This window comes from Carcharodon carcharias, chromosome 17 (assembly GCF_017639515.1).
Source record: "Carcharodon carcharias isolate sCarCar2 chromosome 17, sCarCar2.pri, whole genome shotgun sequence".
Lineage (NCBI taxonomy): Eukaryota > Metazoa > Chordata > Chondrichthyes > Lamniformes > Lamnidae > Carcharodon > Carcharodon carcharias.
The window spans coordinates 24352371-24376101 of record NC_054483.1 but is presented as its reverse complement, the minus strand read 5'-3'; the positions used below and the strand labels follow the sequence as shown (position 1 = coordinate 24376101).

Here is a 23731-nt window from a genome sequence, read left to right as displayed (position 1 = left end):
AACACTGACCAGCCTTCCAAAGTCTTACATTGGCTAGATTGCATTTTGGGATATGCTGCGGTTGTGAACAGAGTTATGTAAATCCTAAATCTTTTGTTCTCTGGTACCTTTGATGCTCCCCCATCTCCTGGTGTAGAGGACAGCAACCACTCTCCAGATACGAACAAATGGACGCTGAAAATACTCGAGTTTGTTCTGAAGGTGCAATCTGACACATGTCTTTGTCAATGGTTGTCTTTTGCGGTGTAATACAAGCCTTTTGTCAGCAGAGGGCAGCTCTGCCAATGAAATCTCTTCTTTTCCAAGGGAGGCAGCAGCACTGCCACCTGGTGGCAGGAGTGAGTAATCTCAGAGGTTGAAATCAAATCTGGGGCAAGTGTTCCAAACTCTTGACTCACCTGGCACCTGTACGCCCTGTGCGGTTAACTCCCTTCTAAAACCGACACACTCCCAGGGAACTGCCTACACATTCTGACACTCTCCCACTGACTTGTGCAAATATTCACATACAGTTCCCGACTAATCCCTTGCTAATATTAGATTTTAAAGGCTTCCCGTGTCTAGAGGGACACACGATGCCAATGAAGCACATGACTATGTCTGTTCCTGTAGCTCGTTTCTCCTGGAACAGGTTGCCAGTCTGTCACCAGAGGCTCTAGCTCGAGGCGCTCCACTCCACATGAAGCACTCCTCCTGCCTCCCAGGCGCATGTCGGTAGGGTTGACTGGTTGGCATCAAGCCCTGGTGTGGGATTTGAACCTTGAATTTTTGGCTCAGAGATAGAGATGCTACCCGCCTCACCACCAGACCATCCCACGACCCATCCTGCTCTTATCACCACATTTAAAATGCCCCCCTCTCCTGTGTCAGCACTAAAGTTAGACTGACACTCCAGGCTGATCATCAGGGAGCCCTCTTCCCCAGCAACCTCAGCATAACCCAGGCGCTCCTCACAGCTAGTGAAGCACTCCTTTCTTTCTGAAGCATCTTCACTGCTGCCATTGTCAGAGGCACGGCAGCCAAACTGACCACTGCAATAACGAGATCAGTGACCAGATTGTCGATTTCATGATGGACACAATAAATACTGGCCAGGGGACCAGGAAATGCTCCAATTTGTTTTGAAACAGTGTCCATGGTTTCACATCCACCCTTTGAAACAGACACAAACAACCAACAATGAAGTGAAAGCAATATGACTTTGTGTCAGATTAATGAAGGGTTGATTGTTTTTTTTTTAGGATGATGTAGTGTGGGTAGGGTGTACCCACATATGGCTCCAATTGGGCATTAAATTCTATTTCATACCATCTAACCTCAGCATTGCCCTGGCTTTACACAACATCTGTGCTTATGTAACCTTTGCACATAACGTTTCAGTTCAGAACCTTCGATTTAAGCTGTAATCTTTTCAGTCGCTAAGGATTCAAGGACAAAGGCTGAAGTGGCAACTGGATGGTTACTGCACTAGCAGACAGCTGAGTAATCTTAAAAGCAAAATACTGCGGATGCTGCAAATCTTAAACAAAAACGGAAAATGCTGGAAAACCTCAGCAGGTCTAATGGCACTTGTGGAGAGAAAAACAGAGTTAACATTTCGAGTCCATATGACTCTTCTTCAGAGCTCTGAAGAAAGGTCACACAGATTTGAAACATTAACTCTGTCTTTCTCGCCACAGATGCTGTCAGATCTGCTGAGGTTTTTCAGCATTTTCTGTTTTAGCTCAGGAACCTTGCTGTTTTGGAGTCCACAAGCAGTGGTTTTGAGCCCTCACTCTCCATAATCAGAGCAGTTTGCTTTGGTCAGCTGAACTTCCACCTTGCAGGTCAAAATATCATGGGTTCAAGATCATCTATCCATGACAGTATCAGTAGGAGTGAACAGCGCAGAATCCTTGTGGAGCTGAAGTCCCACCTTCACATTGAGGATACCCTCCTTCGTGTTGTGGGGCACTACCACCGTGCTCAGTGGGATCGCTTTCAAACAGATCTCACAACTCAAGACTGGGCAACCATGAGGCGCTGTGGGCCATCAGCAGCAGTAGAATTGTACTCGACCACAATCTGTAACCTCGTGGCCTGGCATATCCCCCACTCTACCATTACCAGCAAGCCAGTGGCTCAATGTATCAGAATCGCTGGTCAAGTAGAAATCCCTAGTATAAGGGAAAGCAGAGTAGGGCAACAGAATTGTTTTGTTAACAGACTGGGATCCACATCAGGTGGAGAGGAATGGAAATTATACATTCTAATCTCGCAGAAAAACCAGTTACTGCAGAATCAGTTCTCCAATGCTCCTGACTGGGCATTTAGCATGGAGGTAGTGCCACCATGGGGTGGAGGAATACGAGGAAACACTGAGACCCAGGTACCTGTGACACTCATGCCAGATCCAGTCATGGCGACCAGCTTTGGGCCTGAAGTCAGCTTCTCCATTGTTGTGGATTTGAGAGGAGAATCTCAGCAGCCGACGGAAGTTGGTCAGAGGTGGCAAGCCAATAGCCGAGCTGGTCAAACAGTTCTCTTCCATGGCACACGTCAGCATAGACAGGGGCCGATTCTCCAAATAGGAGGTCTCCTCAACCACCCGGGGATTCAGAACCAGGTCGGAAGCAGCTAGAAACAAGAGGACAGCAGAGTTAAGGTTTGCAAGATTCTCCCAACCTACATTTCTATTAGTTCAGAGTGTTTAAGGGATTAAGATCCTATCACAGTATTCCATACAAAGGCGGGCGAGTTCTCCCAGTGTCCTAGTCAATAGTTATCACTCAATCACCATCCGATCATGATCACACTGTTGGTTTTAGCTGGGAGGTTGCTGAGTATGATTGCTTATCCTGCATTACAACCATGATTACACTTCAAACGGATTTTGTTGAGACAAGTGGTTGACGACGTCCTGGGATTGTGAGAGATGCTCTATTTCCCTCTCTCTCTCAGAGAGAGAGATGATGGGATTGGGAGCTCCGTGGAAAGGGAATAGAATATTTCACTCAGCTTGTATTAGTTCAGCCAAAATAAGAAGGGACTTACCGTCAGTACAGGAGATCCCAGCAGCAAATTGTCCCCCTCTGTTGGGACAGTCCAACTCTGTACCATGGTGAAGACACTGGAAAAGTGACATCTCAGTGCCCGAACATTTGACACCACTCATCACCACTTCATCAGCACTCGGGTCACCTTCCCAGAACCAAGTCTCCTGAGGAAAAATCCCAAGACATCATTAAGAGGGAAAACAGAACTGAGAGGAAGGCAAATCAATTCATAACATCCTCAAATACCCACAAGCTAGGATCTTCATTTACCCATTCCTCCACCTCATCTTGGGAGAACTACATTAACATTTACTCCAAGTCTGAGTGCAGCTGTTTCCTCTGACTGCTCTCACTCCCTCTACTCCCTCAATCCCACATCTCACCCACTCTAATCTCCACTGTTTCTCATTATTTATACCTCAGGATCCTCATCTAGAGAAGAAAGAAGTGATCCCAGATTAAAGATTAAATCTTCCTGCAACCAATATTCCAAGAACATCCATGATGTGTCAGTCATGTTGCCAACTCTGGCTCGATGTATACTTGAAGCTTTTGGCACAGAAGCACCCACCTCCACCACTCCCTGTGATAGTGTGTTCCACATGCATAATGCTCTCTGGTGAAAGATCTTTCTCTTGAATTCCCAATTGGATTTACTCATGACTATCTTATATTTATAACCCTTCATTTAGATATCTCCACAATTGGAAAGATTTGCTTTATGTCGACCATTTCAAACTCCTTCATGATCTGAAAGGCCTCTCTCGATTAACCTGAGAAAAGAGACACACCCTGTTCGATTCTTCCAGATCACGGAACTGAGGAGGTCTAATTTGCATCCTTACGAATCTTTTTCATTGCTCCTTTTCCAGTACTCCTAAATCCTCTTAATAATTCGGAGACCAGACTTGTGCACCATCCTCCACAAGCGGTCGAGCCGAAGTTTGTTACAACTTGAACAGCACTTGAATATCTAGGTGCTATTCATAGTACACGTGCCAAATGGCCAGTCGACAGTGTTGCCGGCTGCCCCATAGTGCTGTTTTGTTAGGACCTTATCAGTTGGAAAGTTGGCCATGGTAAGAAATGTGATGACAAATACCTGAACTGCATGGTCAGCAAAGCCAAGACCCAGTTGCCTGCACACCACCATGGCTTCCTTGATGCCCCAGTTGTGGCTGCAGATCGTTCCCCATCTCAAGGCGCCATTCTTCTGAGCAAGTACCTCCACACGGCCTTCATATTGAGTACGTCCCCCAGACAGGCGGATCTGTACAGAGGGCGGTCCAAGAACACAAAACAGAGCGAGTGCTTTAGACACAACCTGGCCATCACCATGAACACTTGCAAGACATTAATTCTTCTATACCATGTTACCCCAAAATATACCTCGCATAGTCCTTTTTTGTGGGCTTCCTTTTAATTTTGTTCTGGCAAGACCGGCCTTTTATGTCCATCCCTTTAAAAGGTGACGGTGAGCTGCCTTCTCTAACTGCTGCAGTCCATGTGGTGTAGGTACACCCACAGTGCTGTTAGGGAGGGAGTTCTAGGATTTTGACTCAGCGACAGTGAGGGAAAGGTGGTATATTTCCAAGTCAAGATGGTGTGTAAGTTGGAGGGGAGCCTGAAGGTGATGCTGTCCCCATGACATGACTCTGCTTCAAGGTGATAGGGGCACAAGAGATGAGACAAAGCTACCCCAGTATTCTTGGACATTTCAAAATTCATCAATAACACAGATAAAGAGAACTTTTCCTGTCAAAGAATTGGCAAATCCTAGGAGATGTTTCATCACGGTTCTGTTTCATCCTGAACTCCAACCTTGACTTTACACACTGCTTAGAATTATTTCTTTATTCTATTATGGGATGTGGGTGTCGCTGGCAAGGCCAGCATTTTAGACCATCCATAATTGCCTGACAACTGAGCGTCTCGCTGGGCTATTTCACAGGGCAGTTAAGAGTCAACCACATTGCTGGGTGTCTGTGGGTCATGTAGGACAGACCAAGTACAGATGGCAGATTTCGTTCCCTAAAGGTTATAAGTGAACCAGCTGGGTTTTTACAACAATTGAGACTAGTTTTCAATTCCAAATTTATTAATTGAATTTAACTTCCAGCAGCTGCAGTGGGATTTGAACCCATGTCCCCAGGGGATTAGCCTGGAATTCTGGATTATTGGCCCAATGACATTACTGCTAGGCCACAATCTACCCTAAAGGCTGACATCAAATAAACAGATGCAATTTGCCAATTATGAAACACTTTCTACATTGTGAACATTCTCTGACATTTCACAGAGTAAAAGTGGAAACTGATGAACCGAGGTAGAGTTTGGGAAGATCACTGAAGACGTGGTCAAGCTGAAAGGATTGGAGCAGCTTTCAAAGATGGCACTTGGGGACCAAGTTCCAGAGAATGGGGATAAGATGTTTGAAAGTTCTGCCTGCAACATTAGTATCAAGGGGCCACAGGGAGGAGATGTAGAGGACTCATATCATACATCAAGTCCAGTAACAAAATGGTGACATGACCAGATGAGGAATCCAGAGGTCTGGGCTGCTGATCCAGAGACTTGAGTTCAAATCCTGCTATGGCAGTGCGGAGCTTTAAATTCAGCTCATTAAATGAATCTCCATCCAAAGACTAGTATCTATAATGGTGCTCAGAAAACTATCCAACTGTTGTAAAAACCCATCTGTTTCACTAATGCCCTTTAGGGAAGGAAATCTGCCATCCTTACCCGATCTGGCCTACATGCGACTCCAGACCCACAGCAATGTGGTTGACGCTTAACTGCCCTCTGAGGTGGCCCACTCAGTTGTATCAAATTCTGATGGAATGTAATCACTTATGTGGTTGAAGACAGTTCTCGCCACCTATTCAAAGGCAATAAATTGTGGCCTTGTGAGTGGTGCTCACATCCCAAGTCAGGGGGAGGAGAGGCACAATGACACGAGACTGAAGCAAGTAGGGCAAGGCGAAGGAGGCATTTGTAAACCAGGACAGGGATTTGGAATTCAATGTAATGGGAGAGTGTCAAATGGAGCTGAGCTTGGATGGACACTATTGTTTTACTGGCCTCTAACACAAACCTTGATGAATGGTTCTTTATTGACGAACAGCACACAATACACAGGATTACAGGAGAACTCTACATAACAAGCTCGCACAGAGTCAACACTGCTCCTATACTGTCTTGCATCAGTTCCTGTGCTGGTGATATATTCTAACTGTATACATATTCAGTGATATGCTAATCACAACATTATAATATGTTATAATATATTCAAGCAATCTCACACCAACAGGAGGCAATTGGATTGAGTGTGGGATGTGAGTTAAGGGCTTTGAAGGATAGAGTTGAGAGATGGAGAAGTACAACCTATTAGCATAGGGGTCAGGGGTGTTTGGAGCAGGCTCAGTTCAGACGAGATGGAAGCCCCCATTAAGAAATGGGGGTTTAGCGTTCTCTGAAACAACACAACATTTCGGGCTAATATCAGCAAGTTTTTCACAGACATCGCAATCAACACTTGGAAAAGTAATCAGAGGTCAAAACAATGGAATTATTTAACTACTTGACTTTATGGATGAGTGAAGTATGACGGACCAAATGGCCTTCTCTTTCAGTATATGTTTTGTGATCTTGCACTCAGCTTGGGTTGTGGAAGGACTAAGAAACGTAGACCTGGAATTGCAAAGCAGGGAGCGAGTGAATGAGTTACTGAAGAAAGAATCAGAGGCTCTTCCAGCAACCATGGAGCTCATCAGTCAGATGTCAGATACCAGCAGCAGATTCCTGTGACTGATCCTGGCCATTCCCACTCAGCCAAGATACACTGAATGGTGCACGGGGAGACACAGGCGCTTGTTAGATATCAAACTGATGGTTTCAGTGCCACACCTAACCTTCAGCTGCCTGGATGCCAAGCTCTGGAATTCCCTCTCTCTCTCCATTGAAACTACTCCTTAAAACCTACCACTTTGATGTTCACCTATTTTCTCACACTCCTGTGAGACACTTTGGAATGTTTTGGCCAGGTCATAAACAGGCTGTTGGGGTGGAACAGAATGGTTGAAGAACAGGCTTTAACTCACTTGTTTCTCAAAGCCCATGGCAGGGATGTTACAACGTACTGCAGCATCTTCATCGTGATTACACAGGTTATCTTGGTTAAACTTGCAGTCAACGATGGACCTCTCAAAGCCCGTGCACGACACCTGGTTCATGTGGGTCAAGCCGATTCCTGCGAGGGATTAGAGACAGGTAACACAGACTCTGGTTTGAAGACCTTGCAGCAATGCCCACTCATATCAGAGGGTCCTCTAGTTTGCCTCTTCCCCAACAATTCACTGTAGGTGGAAATCTGGGTGAAGGTGGCGAATTTCCAGAAGGCATTTGGTAAGGTGCCACATCAAAGGTTAGTGCACAAAATAAAAGCTCATGGTGCAGGGGCTAACATATTAGCATGGATAGCAGATTGGCTGTCTAACAGGAAACAGAGGGTATAAATCGGTCATTTTGTGGTTGGCAAGGTGTAACGCGTGGTGTGCCTCAGAGATCAGTGTGGGGCCTCAAATCCTTACAATTTATATAAATAACTTGGATGAAGGGATCGAAGGAATGGTTGCTAAATTTACTGATGATGCAAAGATGGGCAGGAAAGTAAGTGAAGAGGACATGAGGAGTCTGCAAAAGGGATACAGATAGGTTAAGCGAGTTGGCAAAGATTTGGCAAATGGGGTATAACGTGAGAAAATGTGACATTGACCATTTTGGCAGGAAGAATAAAAAATGGGGCATGTTAGGTAAATGGCGAGAGATTGCAGAGCTCTGGGACGCAGAGGGGTTGAATGGTTATTGGGAGTAAGTGGGAGTGTGGAGCTGAAGTTAAAATCAGATCAGCCATGATCTTATTCAGTGGCAGAGCAAGCTCAAGGGGCCGAGTGGTCTACTCCTGCTCACTTTACCAGCATGCCATGACCGAGTGTGACTGGGTAAGGAAAGGGTGACACACAGGGCTCCTGTCTCAGCTGTGTAGAGAGAGGTGAAACTTGGATGACAGGTTGCAATGAGGTTACAGATACACCTCAACCAAACATCAAGCAAGCAACGAAATGCTGCTCACTCTGTAACACAGCGAGTCGCTTTGGAACTGATGCTCCAGGGCTGTTCTCAGTCACCTGGGCATGTCTGAAAGGAGCTTTCTCTTATCATTCCTGGCCTTTTGCCCTGTTTTTCCCCCTTTCCCAGGGGATGACATGAGGAGGCAAGGAGAGAGAGGGAGTGTCAGCCCAGTGCCAGTCCTGAGAGAATGCTACACTGTCAGAGGGGTCATCTTTCAGATGAGGCATTTAGGCCAAGGATCCCTTTCAGACCTGTGGTTATTAAAGGACTCCAGGGAGAAATCCCCTGCGCTTCTTGGAAATGCTGCCATCAGATCACTAACAAATTGGCTGCTGTGCTTCATACATTCCCATAGTGAATCCACTTTGAAAAAGGACCCCATTGGTTGCACATCCTGTGGTCATGTCAATCAGCGTAAATATCAGGGTTGGTTGTGGGGGAGAAAGAGTGGAGGTGGTGAGGGGTGGGCAAGAGGAGGGGCTCAGAGTCGGAGTTAGGTAAAGGTTGTGGTGAAGGCCTCACCCTTCCCCATTCTTGCTCCGATTAAAGCTTCCTTGGCCGTCCCAAAGCCCAGTTCTCGACACACCACACTAGCTGCCAGGAGACTCCAGCGATCATCACAGACCGTTCCCCATTGGCCATCCTTCATCACTTCCACTCTGCCCTCTCCGATCTTGGGTCCTCCCCTCAGGCGAGCCAATGGTTTCTGTGGAAACAAAAGCAAAGTGGACTGAAGCAGCGAGATGGGACAGGGTGCAGTCAGAAACCTGGCCCTGCATTGCTAATCCTCACTCACTCGGATCGGAAATCTCATTGCAACAAATACTACTGAAGGCAACTATCAACTGCTTTTCAAAATTGGCAGAAAGATATTCTGTCCTGAGCCCCGGGAAAAAAAAGTCATTCCTTCACTCAGAAAGGCAAGGAGAGGGTGATACTGGGCTGGAATACTAAGGACAACTACAACATAGAGATCCAGGTAAGCTTGAGGGTGAACTTTGGGAGTACTCACCATCACAAAGGATGTTATGGAGGGAGGATGTCCCGGTTAGGAACATTCAAACCAGAGCACATCGCTGCGTAACCAAAACATTTTCAGCATTTCTAAGGCAACAGGCGGGTTGGGGATATGACACTCGACGCTTTTGTAACAGACACAGGAACTTGCTGCAATTTGCAAAGCGCTACCTAAAAGGCAGATTCATTTGTGACTTTCAAAAGGGAATTGAATCAACACTCGAAAAGGAAACATTTCAGAGAGCTTGTGGATAGTTTAGAGGGAAATGGGACTAATTGAAAAGCTCTTCCAAAGAGCCAGCATGAGTACAATGGGCTGAATGATCTCTTCTCACCTGCACAGTCCTATCATTCTGCAATGACACTTTACACAATATCAAATAGCTTGCCTGACAGTAGCCAGAGGTGGCCAGTGTGAGAAACAGAGCGTTTATTTACTTTCTCTGCTTCACGCACTGTAAAGCTGTCTGCAAAGTTGCGTCTTTGCCAGGCAGAAGGCTTAGTTTTGACTAGTACAACTTCAGATCACACAGAACACACATTCTGATCTCAAACTCATTGACTTGTTTCCCTTTTTCCTTTCACCCATCTCCAGCCTCTTGAGAAAGCTGGGTCATTTGAATGTGCTGTTATCTTTGAATGTCTCTAAGTTTGTCCCTAGGAGAAAGCTGCCGTTCACTTCAGGACAATGGCAGCCACCCAGAGGCCGAAAGCCTGGGCCTGGATTACAGCTCCAATGGGATTGCAACAGAAGGGGCTCGCTTCTCTGCTTTATCAGAGTTGGGGTATTGACCCGAGAAAACCCACAGTGGCCAAAAATCCGACAGCTCCCCTCAGAGGGTAAGAATGGAAAGTGGGGCAATCTTATTCAAAATCAGATTGGGCCAACATGCCACATACTACTCAGGGCATCAAAATCACCGTGGGTTCCCCCAAGACAAGGCAATCCTCTCCACAAACATGGCAGCTAATTTGTGCACAGCAAGTTCCCAAAAACAGCAAAGAAACAAGGACCCGATCATCTGTTCCAGTGGTGCTGCTTTCGGGATGACTGTTATTACATGACATCGGGGACCACTCCCCTGCTCTTCTTTGAAAGGGAACCATGGGATCTTCAACGTTCGCCTGCGAGGGCAGATGGGACCCCAGTCTCAACCTCTGACAGTGTAGCACTCTCTCAGTGCTGGTACTCAAATGTCAGCCTGGGTTACTTGCTCAGGTCTCTGGAATGGGATTCAAACCTTCGGACTCAGAGATGAGAGTGTTCATCAGCGAGCCGAAGAAAACGAAGTCAGTTGCGCAGTGTCCATTCCACACGTGGCAGTGTTGACTTTCTGCAGAGGGAGAGGGTCACAACGCAGGGTGTCAGAAAGCTGAAAATAAATGATCCACCAAGTTCTTCTGGAAGAAGGCAGTGAGAGACAGAGCATTTCTACCACATCAGAATGTCCCAAAGCGTTTTCCAGCCAATCAAGTGCTTTTGGAAGTGTAATCACCAGTGTAATTTTTTGAAACAAAGCAGCCAAAATATGCACAGCAAGCTCCCACAAACAGCATTGGTGATAACAACCTGCTGAATGAGAGAACTGCCCTGCTCTTCTTCCATTTAGGAGCTATGGGGTATTTTCTGTCCACTTGAGAGAGCAGTTAGCACTGCTGACAATGCAATCTCCCTTGATCCAATACTGTAAAATTTCGTGGAAAAAATTAGCCTGAACTCGCATGCGATACGGCCAGTTTGCAGGTGTGAAGCTTGGAAGCAAGGAGGGGTGGTGGCTTTCACAGATAGGTCCATTCCCTTCATCTTAGTGTGTCTGGTCATGATCACTTTCCAGCAAGGGTCACTGGGCATCAGAAGGAAGGTCACTGGATATCAGTAGGGTATCACTGGTCAACAGTGGAGGGGTCACTGCTTGATGACAATGACTTTAAATGATACAGTACATGGTGTTAAACAAAATCATCCCAATGTGTTTCTCAAGTTGGTGCAAGGGAATGAACATTGAGCCAGGAAGAGAGAGATTGCCCTGGTTGACCAATAGCTTTAGTCGCTGGATATCGTGAACCTAATTGAGGGACCAGACAAAGTAAACAGATGGGAAGTTTGCAGGGTGTAGGACACAATTAGCCAAAGATTCAATCATCCAAAACAGGACAGAGCGATCATTTTCCAAACCTAGAAGGACAAGGGCAGCAGATAGATGGAAACACCACCACCTGGAGGTTCCCCTCCAAGTCACTCACCATCCTGACTTGGAAATATATCACCATTCCTTCACTGTCACTGGCTCAAAATCCTGGAATATTCCTTCCGAACAGCACTGTGGGTGTACCTGCATCACATGGACTGCAGCGGTTCAAGAAGGCAGCTCACCAGCACCTTCTCAAGGGGCAATAGGGATGGGCAATAAATGCTGGCCTAGCCAGCAACACCCTCACAGAACCATAGAAAAGTTACAGCACAGAAGGAAGCCATTCAACTCATCTTGTCAATGCCAGCCTGACAACACCCAGGTGCCCTTTCTAATCCCACCTTCCTGCACCCGGCCCATAGCCCTGCAGCTTACAGCACTTTAGGTGCAGATCCAGGTACTTTTTAAAAGAGTTTAAAGTTTCTGCCTCTACCACCAACTTGGGCAGCGAATTCCAGATACCTGCTACCCTCTGCATAAAAAAAGTTATTCCTCATATCCCCCCTACACCTTCTGCCACTTATCTTGAATCTACGTCAGCTGGTTCTAGAAGTCTCCATCAAGGGAAGCAATTTTATCCTGTCCACCCATGAATGATTTAAAAAATGGATACGCAACAACATTTTACATATCTATAGCACCTTAAACATGCCTAGATATTTCACAAGAGGATTGTCACACAATGCCAAGCCCCACAAGGGGTAAATAAGAATAAGTGATTAAAAGCTTGCTTAGAGAGCTGGGCATTATAAGGAATAAGCAACAAGGGAGAGGAGAGAGGTGGGGGAAGATAAAGAGATTTTCTGAGGGACACAATGAGAGGTTCAGAAGAATGGGAGGAAGAGGAGGATGGACGGCTGAACAGCAGGATGAAGAGGAATCAGAGCTGAATTATCCTTCTCTCTGAATCTGAGGCCACTGTTTACACATGTGACTGATGTTTTCACCAGCCAGCTGGGTACAGAACTGGGGTCAGAGCTGGGAGCTTGTGGTCATCATGTGGCAGCACCAGAGTGGATAAGAGGACCTGTACCCAGCCACTCAGCAATGGAGCTTCTCAGTTCTCATGATTAAATCACCACTCAGTGCAATCTTAGCTCAGAACACCAGAAGGTCGGAAAAAAGCTTCCAGTGAAGGTTGATTAACCACTCACAGAGTGCGTCTCTGGCTGAATAAAGATTAAGATTCCCAGCCAACACACCCATCTGGCTTCTATTTTCTAAAGTGCATTACAGATGTGATGTGGAATGTGCTATGTGGTGATTTGTGTTTCAAGTTTCACTTCCTAAACTATCCAAGAACACTTTTTAACTTTTGACCAATTATGAAGGAGCCTCGAGTTCTCAAGGGCAGCATGATTAGCTCGAGTTTGCTGTCCAGTTTTCGGGCCTCCCTCTGTCCCTGACCAGCACATCTCCTTGTTGGTGTCAGACTGGACACTGACTGCTCCCGACCATGGCTCTGTCAGGAGCACTCTCACCCCACAGTCAGGAAGTCGTTGTTCATATCCCACTGAAGGATCTAGAGTACAAGGTCTCAGCTGACACTCCAGCCCCGGTGAGCATCTCTCTGTCAACCGGGTCACCACCAAGAGATCCTCTCCTCAATTGTCTATGACTGCTTGTGGGATCTTGCTGTGTGGAAGTCAGCTGCTGTGTTTGTTGTCATAACACGCCTCCAGTTTTGTGAGCTCACAGCCAGGGTATTGCTGGCACATATTGACACAAAGAGAACCATTAGTACAAACAGCAACTGAAGCTCACTTCCCACTATCTGCTGGGATTTCTATGAACTATCTGACCCTATTGACAGACTCATAGGAAACAGGGGCAGGAGTAGACCATTCGGTCTGTCGAGCCTGCTTCTCCATTCAGTTAGATCATGGATGATCATCTACCTCAGTGCCAATTTCTTGTGCTATCCCCATATCCCTGGATGTCATTAGGATCCAGAAATCTATACATTTCTGTCTTGAATATACTCAAGGACTGAGCTTCCACAGCCTCTGGGGTAGAGAATTCAAAGATGCACCACACTTTGAGTGAAAAAATTCCTCCTTTATTTCAGTTCTAAATGGCCTGTCCCTTAGACTGTGACCCCCGGTTCTAGACTCACAAGCCAGGAGAAGCATCTGATCCACAAGTTCAAAATTCTTACAGGGCATGACAGAGTAAGTTTCAATGAGATCACCTCTCATTCTTCAAAACTCTGGAGAATACAGGCCCAGTTTCCTCAATTTCTCCTCATAATACAATCTCAACATCCCCGGGATTAGTCTGATGAACCTCCGTTGCACTCCCGCTATGGCCAGTAAATACTTGGCTAAGGAGACCAAAGCTGCACACAATACTCCAGGTGAGTTTTCACCAAAGCTCTATATAATTGCAGCAATACATTTTTACTCCTGTATTCAAATCCCCTTGCAATAAAGGCCAACAGACCATTTGCCTTCCTAGTTGCTTAAGGCACCTGCATGCTAGCTTTTAATGACTCATGAACAAGGACATCCAAGTCCCTTGGACATCAAAACTTCCCAAGCTCTCGCCATTAAAGAAATATTCACCTTTTTTTTCTACCAAAGTGGATAACTTAACACTTTTTCACATTATATTCCATCTGCCATGTTCTTGCTCATTCACTGACTGTCAGAATCCCCTTGAAGCCTCTTTGCACCCTCCTCATCGCTCACATTCCCACCTAGTTGCATCATCAGCAAACTTGGAAATATTTAATTTGGTCCCCCCATCAAATCATGGAGATAGATTGTGAACAGCTGGGGCCCAAGCACTGTCCTCGTGGTACCTCACTAGTCACAGCCTGCCATCTTAAATATGACTCATTTATTCCCATTCTGTTTTCTGCCTGTTAAGGAGTTCTCAGTCCATGCCAGTATATTACGCCCAATCCCATGTGCTCTCATTTTGTTAACTAACCTCCTGGGCTCAGTGCCTTTGATGACTGGCTCTGGAGCATTCGTCTCTTTTAATGGAACAGTGCTCCATTGAACTCTAACAGATGAAGCAGTATTATTATAGGCAACAAAAACAAAAATACCTGGAAAAACTCAGCAGGTCTGACAGCATCTGTGGAGAGGAACACAGTTAACGTTTCGAGTCCGCATGACTCTTCACCAGAACTAAAGGAAAGATAGAAAAGAGATGAAATATAAGCTGGTTTAAAGGGGGGTGGGACAGGTAGAGCTGGATAGAGGGCCAGTGATAGGTGGAGATAGCCAAAAGATGTCATAGACAAAAGGACAAAGAGGTGTTGACGGTGGTGATATTAGCTAAGAAATGTGCTAATGGTGACATTAAGGGTAGAAAGCAGGATGAGCAAGGGACAGATAGCCCTACTGTTATTATAGGGACAGGTGGAGGCCATTCAGGCCCTCAAGGCTGTTTTAGCAAGTCAATGAGATTGCGGCTAATCCGTGTGTTAACTCCATCTACCCACTTGGATTCTGCCTTCCTGCTTTAAATGATCATTGGGAGCAAAGACAACGCTGTCCTCACCTCAATCTGGAAGGCCTTTCTGACTCGAGTGGTGCTGATAGCAGCGAAGGCTCTGCCTGCCACACAGCTCACAACGGCAGGCATCTGGCTCGGACAGCTGTTGTTTCTGTTCACCACAGAGTGGCCCAGGTTACAACTGGACAGGTGGGCTTCATTGCCCGTACAGTTAATGCTGTAGGGCCAGTAGGCATGCTTCGTCCTGCTTGCAAAAGTTCTGTAGAAAAGACAGGAAACAAAGATCAAAGCACAATACAGGACCAACACACACCACTGGAACACAGACAGGGAGCGAGTACACACTACAGGACCAATATACACTGTCAGGAACACACAAAGAGCACCAGTGTACACTACAGGACCAATATACACTAACAGGAACACACAGAGTGCCAGTATACACTACTGGACCAATATACACTGTCAGGAACACACAGAGAGCACCAGTGTACACTACAGGAACAATATACACTAACAGGAACACAGAGAGCGCCAGTATACATGACAGGACCAATATACACTAACAGAAACAGAGAGAGGGAGCCAGGCAATCTCCAAATTGAGCTGCTTGGTTCCAGATGCTTCATCTACAACAATCTACAACTCTTGGATGTGAAATGACTAATATAGTTTTTTGTAGGAGAGAGTTGTGTGTGTGAAGAATTGGTTTCTAATTTTTCTCCTGATTGGCCTAGCTCTGATTTTCCCATCACATCCCCTCATTCCGGTCTTCCCACCAGCAGAAAATATATTTCCCCTCCTCCGTGAATGCTTCCTTCCAAAATCCTCCAAAACTCAACCAAATCTCTCCTGAACCGCCTATATTCCAGGCAATACAAACTTACTTTCTGTCATAATGTTCACTACCAGGCTGGGACCATAGAGCATTGAAAGGGGCCTTTCTGCCATTGAATTTGTTCCTATTCTCTCCCCCACTCTTGCCAATAACCCTGAAGCCTTGACTTGACATTCAAGGGGGGAAAACTATAATTCCAATTAAAGCTGAGCCATTCAGGAATGAGACCAGGAAAAATACAGATGTGGAACTCTCTTCCAGGAGAGAGTGCAGATGCTCGGAGGTTAATTCACTTTTCCCAAGCTCAGATTGATAGCTTTATATCTCCAGGGCACCAATCTCATCAGGTGACAGCTGGTGGATGGATTGGGGGAGGGGGAGGCAGAAGGTGGTAATGGGAGAGGGGCAACAGAGGCATGTGGGTGAATGGAGGGTGTTGAGGAAGTAGGGATTAGGAAGCAGGTGGTGGTGGGGGTGTGAGCGAGTCAGGGGAAACAGAGGAACATCAGGGAGAGTGGGGGACTGGAGGGGGTGGGCAAGTGTGAGGTCGGGGCTGAGGGACAGAGGGATCCATAATGGGGTGGGGGTAAAGAGGTGGGGGGGGGGACAAGCAGGATCAGGGAAGCAGCAGGTGGTGGGATAGGGAGCAAGGTGGCCGCAAAGGACTGAACTGGGATGTGGTGCAATGGAGAAGCTCCAAACCGTCCAAGGGAGGGAGAGATTATTCAAACATGACAGGTCCATCCAAACTATAGAGGAAAGAGTTAACACACAGGGAGCACCTGATACTGAAGTAACTATGGTGCTCGGTCACATGACTAAGACTGACCTGATGGGAAGCTTAAGTACAACCATTTACAGAGCACCGAGATGTATCTAGATCTGTAAAGAAACAAGAATACTTTTTATGAATAAGAGCCTACACTAGTATTCTTAGGATAACCTGACAAACCCTCAAAAAACTCATCCAAGACCCAAACTCAAGGTGAAACACAAAACACACAACATCATTAGAAAGATCAAACTGCTTCTTGTACAGTGCATTCTGATGATCAACAGAGCCTTGATTTTCAGTGTGAAACTATTCAGTCCTTATCTCATCATCCTGACTCTTGAGCTCAAAGAACAAACAAGATTGAAAAATGCCTCCAGCCCTTAGACTGAGCTTCAGAGAGGCACAGTCCAATAAAGGGAGTGTGTGTTTGTGTGTGTGTGTGTGTGTGTGTGTGTGTGTGTGTGTGTGTGTCTGTGTCTGTGTCTGTGTCTACGTCTATGTGTGTGTGTGTAATGTAGCTTTGACCTGGCAGTAGCTTTAGCTGAATACATCACAGACAATAAAAGTCATTGAGAAGATTGCTTCAGTTTGCAGCTCGTCTGAACAGTAAAAGAGGAGTAGGCCATTCGGCCCCTCAAGCCTGCTCCACTGTGCAATACTATCACGGCTGATCTTCAATCTCAACACCACTTTGCTGCACTGTCCCTGGATTCCCCTCTGAGAACGGAATTCCTGTTAAAGCTGGGGATATAGAAAATCTGTAAAAGAGCAGAGAGATAGAGACTAGGTGTTTCAAATAACCAAAGGACTTTGAGAAAGAAAGACAAAAGAATCTATTGCAATAGGGAATGCAGGAGAATCTTCTTTATCCAGAGAGTGGTGAGAATATGGAAGTCACTGCCACAGGGAGTGGTTTAGTGGTAAAGAGAGGGGTAGCTAGATAAACACAAAAGGGAGAAAGGAATAAAAGAGTATGCTGTTAGGATTAGTTGAGGAACAGGAGCAACATAAGCAATAGGAGTAGGCCATTCAGCCCATCGAGCCTGCTCCACCATTCAATGTCATTGTGGCTTGAACCCTGTTTTCATGCCTGCCCCCACAATGGCCCCAGATTGCCTTGTAGATCAGATATCTGTCTAACTCAGCCTTGAAAACATTCAATGAGCCAGCCTCCACTGTTCTCTGGGGAAGCGAATTCCAAAGACTGACAGCCTTTTTGAGAGAAGAAATGCCTCCTCATCTCAGAAGGCTCATGTGGAGCCAACATGCGTCAGTAGGGCTGAATGGCCTATTTCTGGACTACAATCCTGATGTTACATCTGAAGGAAGACCACTTGCAGTCATGAGAGAACTTCATGCCTTCACACTGACTGAACTCAATTTGAACCAGGCTGAAGAAATGCCATGTCAAACATGCACTGAGCTCATGTCTCCCTGCTCACTCCTAGAAGAGGGGCATGGTACCTCCAGCCAGCTGTACCTTTCGCACTGAAAGCTGCAATGTGACCAAACTCTGTCCTTACTTGTAAATCTTCATGTTGTAGTTTTTCTCTGCTGGGAATCCAAACATGCCACAGATGACTCTGCTGTTCATGGATGTCCAGTCAGTGTTACAGATTGGCTTCCATTCTCCATCCTGCTTCACTTGGACATAACCCTCAGTAATAGGCATACGAATCCTGGATGAACTAAAGACTCCCTTGATGCGAACATCTTGCACTTGCAACTGCTCTTCCTGAAATGAAGCAAAAAAAAACATCCACCACATCAGACAGCTGAAAGCAATCTCCACGACTCAAGTCATTATCTCCTCCACTTATTATCTGTGGCAGACAACAGCAGGATACGGTAATACAATAGTGCAGCACAAATGGAGGCCATTCACCCCCTTGAGTCTGTGCTGGCTCTTTTAAAGGACAATCCAGTTAGTCCCATCCTCCTGCGCTTTCTCATTTATCGCTGCTATCTTTTTCCTTCCTTTGGAAATGTACAATTGAATTTGTTTCCATTGCCCTATCAGGCAATGCATTCCAAATCCTAAGCACTCACTGTGTAAGAATGTAAGAATAGTTCTTCCTCACGTCCCCTCTGGGTCCTTGAATCTGAGCCATTTTGCAACTGCTTCCAGGATGGGAGCATTGTTAGCAAGATCACATTTTACTGTCCCTCCCTCATTGAGGAGGTGCTGGTCGGTCATATTTTATGGCTTATAATACCGTGACCACCAGTGACCAATCCCTCACAAGCTCTCTCTCATTCGCAGGGTGTGGGAGCTTGCCTCGGTACTGAAGTTGGTTTTTCAAAGTGAACACAAACATCCCAGCCCAGCAGCTGTGCACGATCCAGCAAGCTGAGAACAACAGAGCGACAGCAGCCTTCATTCAGAACTAAATTTCAACAATCACACTAGAACTTGTTTCACTGCTTTCTCCTCCGTCTTTGACTAACAACCGCATGGATTCTAAAGGCTAAAAACAGGCAGTTCAGAGAAATAGCTGCACCAAGGACAGTGTAAAACCATCATCATCCAACCCTTGGAGAAGGCTCTAGCTTTTGAACCCAAGTCTGGAGCATGGCCATAAGGATCAGTTGTTAACCTGGTCTGTTCCTGGTTACAGGAACAGGCTGAGTACCTGCAGGAGGAGGAAATGGTTTATGTCAATCTTGGCATGACTCCAGGCTCTCTCCTGTTAATGAAAGTTGCAGATTACATAGGCTTTCAGCTTGCTGGTCAGCCTGTGAATGTCGCTCAGTGATAGAAATTAACCCGTCATTCATTCATCTCTTACTTCACATTCTCAACACTTACCCAGTGCCCAAGATGTTCTCAAAATGCAGAGAGATTTGGGCAGAACACAGCAGACAGGTGAAAGATCCCCACACAAAGACTGACAGATATTCCTTCCTGGATCAAACTTAAGCAGAATTTGTCTTGAACCCTGGTTAGATCTTGGGAGTATTGTGTACAGTTCTGGCCACCATATTATAAAAAAGTAGAGAGAGGCTTGGGAGAAGGTGCAAAAAAAGATTTCCATGAATAAGAGCAGAACGGTGAGGAAAGGAACAGGCAAGGAGTTTGTTTCTCTTGAAAAGAAGGTGACAGGTTTCCTTCTTTATCGGACATGGATGAGCCAGTTAAGGCTTTATGACAATCTAACAATTTCAAGTCTTTCTGATTTTTGAAACTAAACTTAGATTCTCAAACCACTATGTGGGAAATTCCCTGCATTAGTGATCCAATAACAACCGCACCACTCTGCCTGTGTATTTACTGTGTCCCTGAACTAGCACTGCCCAGAAACACATCAGGAAAATAGTGGGAATTGTTGCAGGGTTTTGGTTATAGTTCGGTAGGTTTGATGGAGTCTTCGTAGTCATATGTAGGTTAACTATAAGTTTTTATTGACTCTAAACTGTTTACAAATATACAGTAAGGAGCTGCTACCATGCTTGCTGGTACACATACTAGACTGACCCTGGGTGTGGGTCATGGGTCATGTACTGTACTCAGTCCCACATTAACCCTGTATGGGCCAGACCCTTATTCTACAGTAATGTCACTGGATTAATAATCCAGAGGCCAGGCTGATGCTCTGAGGACACGGGTTCAAATCCTACCACAGCAGTTACTGGAATTTAAATTCAATTAATAGATCTGGTACATAAAACTAGTTTTAGTAATGGTGACCATGAGAACCATTGTTGATAGTTATAAAAACCCAACTGGTTCACTAATGTCCTTTGGGAAAGAAATCTGCCATCCTTCCCTGGTTTGGCCTATATGTCACGCCAGATCCACAATAATGACTTTCAAACAACCTCTGAAATGGCCTAACAGATGACACAGTTCAAGCGATGGACAACAAATGCTGCTAATCTTGGCATTTGAAAGAATAAAAAAGCCCAGAGGTGGAGGAATAAAGAGTGAGGGAAATTTGACTGAAAACAATTCAAAGGGATGTAAGTTCATCTTTGTTCCCACATAAGCTCGAAATTATCCGACTTTCTTGCAACTCACAGATTCACTTATTTCACAAGAGTGACTCCAGGGATAAAGAACCATAGCTATGAGGATAGATTGGAGAAGTTGGGACTGTTTTCCCTGGAGAAAAGAAGGTTGAGGGGAGACTTAACAGAGGTATTCAAGATCCTGAAGGGTGTGGACAGGGTAAATGGTGAGAAACTGTTCCTACTCAAGGGAGCATCAAGAACTAGAGGGTACAGATTCAAAATAATTGGCAAAAGTGATATGAGGAAATTTTTTTCACTCAGAGGATGGTTGGAGTGTGGAATGAGCTTCCTGAGAGGGTGGTAGAGGCAGGTTCGATCAAGGTATTCAAAAGGGAATTGGATTGCTATCTAAAATAAAGGCAGTGCAAGATTATGGGGATAAGGTAGGGGAGCAGGACTCGGTGGAATGCTCTTTCAGAGAGTCAATGCAGACTCAGTGGACCGAATGGCCTCCTGCACTGTAAACATATGTGATACTGTGAGCTCCCACCCTACCAGACTTTTTTAGCCTATAAGCAGATGTTTTGTCTGTTATGCCAAACATTCCTTCATCCCTCAACAGCTGGGACTTACATGAAAAACTCAAACACTCCCACACAATACTGCTCCCATACTGAGAAAATTTTATTTATAATTGCAGTTACTTGTAACTAATTGGTTTCTGTTGATTCTGTATGAGGACTGGTCTGAGGGAATTTGGGAAGAGGCATGCCCATCTCCCTCTTTGCCAGCACTAACTTATTTATCTAGTTCTAGTCCAGTGATGCCATCTTGGGCTCCATTGTCACTTCAATGCTGACAGGAACTGACCTTTCAGTGCCCCCAGGATGGTACAAAGGGAGGGACACCAGTAAGCATCCAGCATCTCTATTTTTAAGAAATCAGTGGCTAGGGGGGGAAACAGACACAGGGCTGGTGCGACAAATCTTCCTAGGAGCCAGCACAGCCAGGATGGGCTGAATGGTCTCCTTTTGTATTTGCTCCACAAGACTCTCCAAACAAACCAAAGGTAACCATCAGGTTTGATTCTTGATTCATTCTGGATAGAATCATCTCTGCCAGCGCAGCAGTATCTCCAGACTCAGTTCCCATGAATCGTCAAAATGTGCACATCAACTGGAGGGCTTGACAGCGTGGATACCGAGAGGCTGTTTCCCCTGGTTGGTGAATCTAGAATTAGGAGGCACAGGCTCAAGACAAGGGTTTCACCATTTAGAACGTAGATGTGGAGAGATTTCTTCACTCAGAGAGCTCTGAATCTTTGGATTAGCCCAGAGAGCTTTGGACGCTCAGTCGTTGATGACAATCAGGACGGTGATAGATTCTTCGACATTAAAGGAATCAGCCAAGATGGGGATAAGACAGGGAGGTGGAGTTGAGGTAGAAGATCAGCCATGATTTTAATGAAGGGAAAGCAGACTTGAAGGACTGAACAGCCTCCTGCTACTCCTATGTCTTATCTTTTTAGAACAGGGAAAGTTTCCCTTCCCCCAACTGCTATTAAAATCAGCCATGCAATTGGAGGGCAGTGGGAGTTAACAGCTTTGAGCGAGGGACAAGGGAGGTCCATTTTGACAAATATATCTTTCACATCGACACTTTTTCTTATTAAGGGAAAGAAAAGACTTGTCTTTATTTTGTGCCCGTCTTTCACAACCTCAGGATACAGGCAATGAGGTACTGTTGAAGCGTGGGAACCATTCTGCCCACTTTGAACACAGCAAGATCCCACCAATGACCAGGGGCCAATTGGTTTTGTTTTCAGTTTGTTGGATTGATATTGACCAGGGCACACAGGAGGAATAGGGAGAAGGCACCTGCTCTTCCTTGAAATAGCGCTGCAGGATTTATTCCATCTCCTTGAACAGGCAGATGAGAAGGGCTCAAGCTTAATTTTTGTTCAAACTATGGGTGCTGACTCCCCCATCCAGATGAACAACAGCTGGCTATGGATGGAAGGGACTGAGCAACAGCCTGTTTCCCTGTGTCTGTGTGGACACTGGCCCTTCTGTGATGCCGTTGGGGTGCGTGTGTGTGTGTGTGCGTGTTGCATTTAAGGGGAAGCTACATAAGATACTAAAGGAGCAGAGTTAGAGGAGACAGAATAGGAGGACATTCAAGTGGGACATAAAGTGGTTGTACCTAAGAGCCTGCTAATCTGCTGTATCATGTAAGTAACTCTATATTACACATTGTCTGTCGAAGTCATTGAAAGCTTGAGCCACATTTTCAATGGCACCAGTTGACTAAACATGAGGTGAAATGAGGAGCTTGACTGAAATCCTGGACAGTACAATCCCAGTGCAGACTGAATTGCTGAACAGAGGCATGCACAATGTTAACCTAAAGAGAGCCAGGAAAGTGAGGGTTTGGAATAAAATCATGTATACAATTGAAGTGCTGTCAGAATTGCGGATTGCTCAGGGTCCTACCGAAAAGATAGCCTTAGGAAAAGTTAAACAAAACAAGTTTTTACTCGGGGAACACAATGTACCAGATCGAAGCTTTGACTCATTCCATTCTGGTGAGCTAAGAGAGAAAACCATATGTTGACTGTGGAATGTACAGTGGCCTCTCAATCCCTCTTCCATGCTGTTAGATCTGGCTGCACTGTCAAGAGAAGAGGCCCTGTAAGGTTTCTCTATAAGATCCCAAAACATAATTTCAAAAAAGAACAGGGGAGCTATCCCTACCGTCCTGGCCAATATCGATTCACCAATCAACATAGCATCTTGTCATGATGGCATTGCTGTTTGTGAGAGCTAAGTAGCTGGCATGTTTCCTGAAGAATCCTGTTTTTGACACCATGAAGTAAACTTCCAGTTTGGAATCTGTGAACAGCAAGTCTCCCTGAACAATTTAGAACTATATACATATTTATAGAAGTGTCCAGGTCTGGAGCTGACCCCATTCAAGGTCTTAACCCAACTGCGTCCATCTCCAGGATGCCCCTGGCTCTGGGTCATGTGCCTACGTACACCACTGTGTGGGCAGTACTGTTCACAGATCCACATTAATCCTTGATGTATCAAATCCATCTACTACATTTCCAACATTATAACAGTGCCAACACATCAAAAAGTATTTAACTGGCTGTAAAGCACCTTGAGATATCCTCAGGCTGTAAAAAGTCAATATAAACTCACCAAGGGTCCTTAAGAACACCTTCCAAACCCATGACCACTCCCATCTAGAAGGACAAGGGCAGCAGGTATATGGGAACACCACCACTCCAAGCCACACACCATCCTGACTTGGGAATATA

General features: G+C 45.6%; 1 protein-coding gene across 2 annotated transcripts in view; it reads right to left on the bottom strand.

The window, feature by feature from the left end:
• Window positions 1-23731, bottom strand: part of LOC121289827 (lysyl oxidase homolog 2-like) — a 68626-nt gene that overhangs the window by 10874 nt on the left and 34021 nt on the right. For both annotated transcript variants that reach the window (XM_041209709.1, XM_041209710.1), the window contains exons 4-10: window positions 17979-18190; window positions 14888-15101; window positions 8688-8871; window positions 7136-7284; window positions 4138-4305; window positions 3034-3199; window positions 2373-2616 (exon numbers count right to left, since the gene is read on the bottom strand). In XM_041209709.1, coding sequence (XP_041065643.1) covers window positions 2373-2616; window positions 3034-3199; window positions 4138-4305; window positions 7136-7284; window positions 8688-8871; window positions 14888-15101; window positions 17979-18190 — 1337 coding nt within the window. The remainder of the gene's footprint in view (window positions 1-2372; window positions 2617-3033; window positions 3200-4137; window positions 4306-7135; window positions 7285-8687; window positions 8872-14887; window positions 15102-17978; window positions 18191-23731) is intronic.